The sequence below is a fragment of the Macadamia integrifolia genome, chromosome 5 (assembly GCF_013358625.1).
Source record: "Macadamia integrifolia cultivar HAES 741 chromosome 5, SCU_Mint_v3, whole genome shotgun sequence".
NCBI lineage: Eukaryota > Viridiplantae > Streptophyta > Magnoliopsida > Proteales > Proteaceae > Macadamia > Macadamia integrifolia.
Window position 1 is genome coordinate 23,988,789 of NC_056561.1, and position 8,280 is coordinate 23,997,068.

Consider the following 8,280-nt stretch of genomic DNA (forward strand, 5'->3'; position numbering starts at 1 on the left):
TTCTCATTTTTATATTTTTTTAAATTATTTAATTTTAAATAGTATTTTAAGGACTACCTTGGGTCTGAGATAAATAAATAATTAATTAATTATAATAATAATAATAATTGTGAGAAAAATAAATCTTGAATGATGTGTCATGATTTTATAGGCCCCATCGACTTTATCATGACTTAGTATTTTTTTTTTTTTTTTGGGGGGGGAGGGGGTGGTTGAATGACTTAGGAATCATAGACACAGTACATATTGATGATTTAATGCAAGCATGACACTTCATCCCTGCAGTGTACATGTACACCTTTATTGGTGTCTATGGGATTTAAATCAAGGAGAGTGAATTGGGCACTCAACTTAGGCGTTTCTATTGTTATAAATTGCCTTAGGAGAAGAGGTATCAGCACATATCTTGTATTGCGAGGTTAAGCCTAGGACTCAAGGATGGCATCAAAACCAGGTCTCCTTACCGACTGGCCATGGCAAAAGCTTGGAAACTTAAAGGTACTACTACAACACCCTTTTCGTTAACATGTACATTCTTTCGGGTACAATGTCTTATATTTTGTTGTGGCGACAAAAGGTCTTGCGGCCATGACATCAAATCACATAAATCTCTATGTGCAAATATTCTTCAGATTTCTATTCATTTTCCGCATCGTTTGAGGGTTTTGTTTCTGTAGATCCCACATTTAACTTACAACACATGAAATTAGTTTGTTTGATCATTTTCATTTTTTTCTTTTTTTCTTTTTTTCTTCTGTTCTTCTAATGAGATTGGCGGCTTGTTGTGTTTGAAATGAAGTACTTGGTTTTGGCGCCCTGGGTGGTACATAGTGTGTATTCATTTGTGACCAAAGATGAGAGAGATAGGGACATAACAAACTTGCTCATCTTCCCAATCTTGCTGTGGAGATTGCTTCATAACCAACTATGGATAAGCTTGGCTCGTTACCACACTGCCAAAAGCAAGCACAGGATTGTGGACAAGAGCATCGAATTTGAACAAGTAGATAGAGAAAGAAACTGGTACTGACTCATTAACTCTCTCTCTCTCTCTCTCTCTCTCTCTGGTTCTCATATTCTTGAGTTGCAGGGATGATCAGATCATTCTGAATGGCCTTCTATACTACATTGGATTTATGTATCTTCCCGGGACTTCAAGAATGCCAATCTGGAGGTGGAAGGGTCTGGTTCTTACAACTCTTCTCCATATGGGTCCAGTGGAATTCCTCTATTATTGGTTTCACAGAGCTTTGCACCATCATTTCCTTTATTCTCGTTACCATTCACACCACCATTCATCCATTGTTACTGAACCCATCACAGGTAACCACTTACAGTTTCTTAATTCTCTCATTACATATATATCTACTTGGAATGGGTTTAATCTTTGTTGTTCATTTTGGTGGTGGCAGCCGTTATTCATCCATTTGCAGAGCATATTGGTTATTTTCTACTGTTCTCAATCCCGCTTCTGAGCATATTATTTACTAGAACTGCTTCTGTGGTAGTGTTTGCTGGGTATGTAACTTACATCGATTTCATGAACTGCATGGGTCATTGCAACTTTGAGCTGGTTCCAAAGTGGGTGTTCAACATCTTCCCTTTTCTCAAGTACCTTATGTATACTCCATCGTAAGTTTTCAAACCGCCTACCTCCTACCTCCTACCTTATTTGGGTTTCAAAGCTATTGCTTATTAGTGACCATAGTATTTTAATCAAGTCCGTTATTTCACTAGAAACTGGATTTTGAATTTTGAGAAACCCAACTTATACTGTCATTTAAATGGTTTGGAGGGATATTTATAGGAACAAAATGGACAGATGTCGGCACCTTATAGGTGAATTGAACGTGTGTAGAGGATCTGAACTCTTGGCAAGGCAATGTGAATTGAAATGTGCAGATCCTCTCAGGTGTGCCCATGCCCAGTGTGCATTGGATCATTGGGAGGCACTTAGGATGTATGCTCCGATGCAGCCAATTTTCCGATATACATTGGGACTGATGCACTAGAGAAGATCTGGATCTCAAGAGTGGTGTGAGATGGAATTAGGGAATGAGGGCTCAATCAGTTTTCGTGACTTGACATGTTATTTATTTATTTATTTACTTACGGAGTGTTCTTTAAACAATTTTAATGACATCATCCATGAAAAGGCATTTATAAAAAAAAAAAAAGATATTTCAGTCACTAATTAATGATACGTGAAAACTTGAATCCTAATCAGGGTGTTACAATCTAAAAAGATGGCAAAATCTCACAATCGCAGGCCTTGGAAAGATATTGGCTGGGCTTATTAGTGGGAAAGTCAAAAGTGAGTGTGAGAGAGAGAGAGAGGTATTCACCACAAGTGATTGAATTTATTATCTTCATTAATAATATGATATATATTTATTATGGGAGTTTAAAATTGAAGTCGTAATTTTTTTTTCACCAACCTTAATTACAAAAAGATTTTTTTATTTTATAAAATCATTTATTTTTCAAAATTCCATGACAATTTATGTATTAAATAAAGCACAATAGTAGCTATTCTATAATAACATGGTTTGGCACTTTGATAAACATAACCCAACAATAAAGTCCGCTATACCTGCCCCTGAAGTATATGCTTCAACATGAATCAAATAAGGGTAGATTGATACAATAGAAACCCATGATAAAATACCCCACCCATGATAAAATACCCGCTCATGATCCATTAGATAAAATACATTACATAATCCGTTTTAGATAGAGATAAGTTTTTTTAATGTTTCATAAAATTAATGTATCAATATATACAGGTTTCATTCTCTTCATCATACACAATTTCGAACCAACTACTCCCTCTTCATGCCTTTCTATGATTACATATATGGAACCATGGACAAGTCCACAGACAAATTGTATGAAGATTCACTCAAGGGAAGGAAAGAGACACCAGATGTAGTACACCTGATGCACCCAACAACACTACAGTCTTTCTACCATCTACCACCAGCAATTGCCTCCCTCGCATCTGAGCCTTACAGCTCTAGATGGTACCTGTCAATGTTTTGGCCAATTCCATATGAGTTCATGTTGTTGACATGGATATTTGGCTCTACCTTTACTGTGGAGAGGAATGTATTTGATAAACTCAAGATGCAAACATGGGCAATCCCAAGATTTAGTTTCCATGTAAGAAACTGTAGCTTTTCTCCTTTTCCTTGTCCCCTTTATGTTGCTTTTGTTCTCCAATGACTCTTTGATCTTTGCATTGCAGTATTCATCACCAAGCCAAAAGGATGCCATCAACAGTGTGATTGAAAGAGCTGTTTTGGAGGCCGAGAATGAAGGTGTTAAAGTGTTGAGCTTAGGCCTTCTTAATCAGGCAAGCTTTTACTTCATATATTATATAGTTCATTTTTTTTTTTTTAACGACGGTATCCAGGCCTTTGGTCGAGTCATATCGGGGTTGAATGAGAACTATTCAACTTTCATTGAAAACAATGAAGAACACTAAACACCCCATGTAAGTGGTCCCAAGGTGGTAAGAGGAGTCGAACTCAGAACCACACGCTTCTTAAGGCGAAGGTCCCTTGCCAACTCAGCTACCGCCTTGGGGTTATTCATATATTATAGAGACTCAAGTTTGTAACAGGCAAAAACATTTTGGAAGATCAAATCACCCCTAAAAAATCTTTGAGGGTGTAAATTTGACCCTGTCGGCTTGAATCCGACCTAACCAGTCCCTAAGCATGAACATGGTTTGGGCTGAGATACTTTGGCCCAGAGAGCAAGTTATGGCTGGACATTTCTGCCTCCGAACTAGGGCTGGGCAGTGCTCAGTCTGAGGCCATAAACTGCTGTTAGGGCCAGAGTATCTCAACCCAAACCATGTTCCTGCTCAGGGCGGGCTAGGACAGATTCAAGTCGAAAAGCTAAAACTTGCATCCCTAGTTGATTTGTGGATGGGCATGATCAAATGAGGCCATAACACCAAACAAATGCATGGTGATTAACAGGGAGAGCAATTTAACGGAAATGGTGAAATTTATGTCCAAAAGCACCCAAATCTTAAGATCAGAATCGTAGATGGAAGCAGCTTAACTGTTGCCGTGGTGCTCCACAGCATTCCCAAAGGAACAAAAGAGGTGCTTCTCAGAGGAAACATCTCAAAGGTTGTTTGTGCTATTGCCAAGAATTTATGTCAAAGAGGAATTCAGGTACGTTTAGGCATGTTTTACTTTGTGAATCCTACACAAGCCTCTCTTCTCTCACAATGCTTAAGAGTGGAAACAGGTATCTGTGGTTGGCAAAGATAATTTTGAAAAGCTTATGTTACGAATCCCCACAGAGTTGTGGACTAATTTGCTCCTCTCTACTAGTTACACCCAGAAGGTAAAACAAGCATCTCTCTCTCTCTCTCTCTCTCTCTCTCTCTCTCTCTCTCTCTCTCTCTAATATTAATGTACATAGGTGTGGTTGGTGGGAGATGGAGAACTGAGCGAGAAAGAACAAGCAGGAGCAGCGGAAGGGACCCATTTCATTCCATGGTCACAGTTTCCTCCAAAGAAGAAGGTGCGAAAGGATTGTATTTACTACAGTACCCCAGCCATGATCATCCCTAAGGCTCTACAAAATGTATACTCCTGTGAGGTAACTGAATTCTACCTTTTAGGTGCTCAGTTCGCTACATAATTAAGATTTCTCTTTCTCTATTATATGTAGCCTAGTGCAAAAAAGCCCTTGTCCCATCACCACTAGAGTCCGTTGGTTATAGATATAAGTCGGCAAACCCCACTATTGCTGTTTGGTCCTATGAAAAATTACTTGTTTATAAGGGCTTTGACCTGAGGGCTATGATTACCACCATGGAGCACCCCACTGATTCTATCTATTGTTTGCGTATGTGCATGAACTGGAACAGAATTGGCTGCCGAGGCGAGTGATGAGTGCATGGCGTGTGGCTGGAATAGTGCATGCCCTTGAAGGCTGGGATGCACACGAGTGTGGAGACACCATGTTTGATATGGAGAAAATCTGGCTTGCTAGCCTACGCCATGGATTCCTTCCCATGCAGGGTCAGGGTCACCCATTGATCTGAAACTTATGAATCAATAGAGAGAGCCCACGAATAAAGCTAACTGAAAAAACTTGATTCATACCATAATGTATCAAGTTTTCACGCTTGAAAAATCCCTCGCTTTCTTTTCTATTATTCCAATGTTCGTTGCTATGTACTTCATAATACTCATGTCTCTAATTTATTACGTTAATAATACTCTCTCTCTCTCTCTCTCTCTCTCTCTCTCTCTCTCTCTCTCTCTCTCTCTCTCAATTTGGTACCAATACCTAATATTGATGACTCCGAATTAGGTACGCGTACGAGAATTATTCTTGTACACAATTGTTTTTTAGTGCGATAAAATGATTTTTTTTCTTTTTTTTTGGTATAATACGATATATATAGTATCGATATTTAAAAAAAAAAAATCGCTCATTATGTATCAAACCGTACTAAATTATTGAAATTGAACCGAATATGAAAACCAAAATGAATACCATATCATATTATCCACTATATACATAAAAGGGGGACAAAAAAAAGGCACAAATACTAGATCGACTAAAAACTGGTTGGTTCGGGGCTTGATCCAAATTTAGTTTTACAAAAAAGTCACAAACCCTCCTTGCTTCAGGCCTAGCATAGCATGGGATTTCTTTGGTGGGCTTACATATATTCAAACATAGGTTCCCAATTGGGCATAGATACCTAATTGTGCCTTCAAGCCCAAGGTGGAATTTCCTTAGTAGATTTATATTTTCAAACGTAGGTTCCCACTTGGACCCTAAATTGGACCCTAAATTGGACCCTAAATGGTTCCTAACGTTGCAGGACATGAAGGTACCCCTACCTCCCTGGTGTTCGTGGACGAGAGCATAAGTTTTCAAGAATGCAAGCCGGCTTGTAGGAGGAAACTTAGTTTTCAATTCATGTCCTGCAACGTTCGGAAACTTAGTTTTCCGAACGCACCCACCAGACCCATCTCTCATCTACCAGTTCTGAGGGTCCATGGCTACCGTCAGGCAACTCGCAGACCAGCAACGCATTTCCAGATAGACTCACCATCATCCTCGGACTCCATAGAATCTCTCTATGCAAAATCCAACCAAAAAGGAACATGCTTGATAAAGAGCTCAACCCCCATTCTTCCTCCCGTCAAAACTTTCTTCATTTAATTATGACCCAGCCATAGTGTGTTGAATTGAGGACGGTATTCAACAGCAGGGGCTGAAGTCACTGGAGATGAGGAGAAGGGCCAAAATGTCAAAACAAAAACCAAAACAAAACAAAACATTGGGTGGGCAATTTCATAAATTGAAACCCGTTTCGAGTAATCATAAATTTTCCTAAAATTTTAAAAATAATCAAGATTTAACCATTACAGGAATTTTTTTGCTGCAGCAATTTTCACCCCTGCAATTAAAAACACTGTACACCTACCAATTTCCTATAATAGAACCAAGAAAGAAGAACAAAGTTGATCTTCCGAGAATATATTAAGAAAATTGGCATGAGCCATCAACTAACTCTCTTTTCCTTCAAAGGCATAATACCCAACACCTTGAACAGATCCTCTAGAAGACAATGCAGAGTTACAGTAACACTACATCACTGGTAGATCTTTGCTCTTTCAGTAGTAAGCTCGCCGAGGTGGATACACAGCACTGCTAGGGTACACATAACCGCCACCAACACCACCGCCCTGTTTGTTAATTTGTTTTGGGGGGTGGGGGGGGAACATAAGAACGCAGAAAGCCACATAAATAACAATTACATTAACCAACCCAATGCTTTGTGAAAGCACCCCCCCCCCTTGAAAGATCTAGTACAATGCATTGAGAGATTCATGTAGACAACCCAAATTAGTTGGGAGTTGGGACCAGGCCTACTAGAACTGAGATTCATGTAGACAACCCAAATTAGGTTATGAATATAAGATATATTTGTGGGTAAAACTTGAAATAAATTGATCTAAATTGATATAAATCCGATATTGAAAAACTAAAATAAATTAAAACCATAACAAATCGAATCCAAAATCAATAATCAAAATTCCTCAATGGATTGATTTTGATCCCCCTCATGAAGTAGAGCTAGTCCTTATCTCCCATGTGGGTTTGTATTCCATGAAGTGGAAGCTGGTCCCCCTCTCATCAAATTTTTTTTTGTTATTGTCAATTAATAATTAAATTGGTTATGGTTCCCCACCCCCCACCCCCCACCCCAATGAAATTTTTATTGTTGTTGTGAAGTTAATTTTGTAGTAATTAATGTGGTTGTGGATGGACAAGGAGTTTTTCAGCAAATGCTGGCTTTTATTTCCATAAACCCCCTCCCCTCACCCTAAACACCAACATCAACACAAACACCAACACCACATGGGAATCTTAGATGTTACTTAAACTTTATGGATATAATGACTACATCATGATTGATCTTATGTTGGATTCTCCAGTCGCATGGTCCTAGTGTCTCTATAGAGGCCAATGAGGGGATCGATGCATGTGGGCATCAATAGATGTGGATTTTTGAATTTCACAAGGGCTAGGGGTTACTTCGTCACCTTCCATATCTGGGTGCAAGGGCGGCATGACATGAAGTGGAAGCTGGTCCCCCTCTCATCAAATTTTTTTTGTTATTGTCAATTAATAATTAAATTGGTTATGGTTCCCCACCCCCCACCCCCCACCCCCCACCCCAATGAAATTTTTATTGTTGTTGTGAAGTTAATTTTGTAGTAATTAATGTGGTTGTGGATGAACAAGGAGTTTTTCAGCAAATGCTGGCTTTTATTTCCATAAACCCCCTCCCCTCACCCTAAACACCAACATCAACACAAACACCAACACCACATGGGAATCTTAGATGTTACTTAAACTTTATGGATATAATGACTACATCATGATTGATCTTATGTTGGATTCTCCAGTCGCATGGTCCTAGTGTCTCTATAGAGGCCAATGAGGGGATCGATGCATGTGGGCATCAATAGATGTGGATTTTTGAATTTCACAAGGGCTAGGGGTTACTTCGTCACCTTCCATATCTGGGTGCAAGGGCGGCATGATTAGGGAGTGTATATTTTCTCTTGTATGTTTTGATATTTAGTCTAATCCAACACTACAACAAATCAAATTAAATAAAGCCTTGAGGATTGTTTGGGACACAGTTTTCTGAGCCGATAGGTTGGCGTAACCAACCAATAAGAGTTTGAGACATGATTCATCAAAAGGGGGGGGGGGGGGGGG

The 8,280-nt window shown here is 39.2% G+C and overlaps 2 protein-coding genes across 2 annotated transcripts in view; one reads left to right on the forward strand and one right to left on the reverse strand.

Moving 5' to 3' along the window:
- Positions 1-366: 366 nt before the first annotated feature.
- On the forward strand, positions 367-5,267 carry LOC122079803 (very-long-chain aldehyde decarbonylase GL1-5-like). The gene is made up of 10 exons (XM_042646530.1): positions 367-498; positions 800-1,023; positions 1,091-1,323; positions 1,413-1,632; positions 2,787-3,162; positions 3,248-3,355; positions 3,990-4,190; positions 4,267-4,365; positions 4,444-4,623; positions 4,895-5,267. The coding sequence occupies exons 1-10, from the start codon at positions 439-441 to the stop codon at positions 5,069-5,071; spliced, it is 1,878 nt and encodes a 625-aa protein (XP_042502464.1). The 5' UTR covers positions 367-438; the 3' UTR covers positions 5,072-5,267.
- A 1,089-nt stretch (positions 5,268-6,356) lies between these two features.
- Positions 6,357-8,280, reverse strand: part of LOC122079801 (nucleolin-like) — a 31,453-nt gene continuing 29,529 nt past the window's right edge. The window contains exon 11 of the mRNA XM_042646528.1: positions 6,357-6,734. Coding sequence (XP_042502462.1) covers positions 6,663-6,734 — 72 coding nt within the window. The 3' untranslated portion in view covers positions 6,357-6,662. The remainder of the gene's footprint in view (positions 6,735-8,280) is intronic.

Coding starts and splice junctions, on each gene's coding strand:
- LOC122079803 (XM_042646530.1), top strand. CDS start 439: ATGGCATCAAAACCAGGTCTCCTTACCGACTGGCCATGGCAAAAGCTT. Junction 1,024..1,090: donor GTAGATAGAGAAAGAAACTG/GTACTGACTCAT, acceptor CTTGAGTTGCAG/GGATGATCAGATCATTCTGA. Junction 4,366..4,443: donor CTACTAGTTACACCCAGAAG/GTAAAACAAGCA, acceptor TAATGTACATAG/GTGTGGTTGGTGGGAGATGG.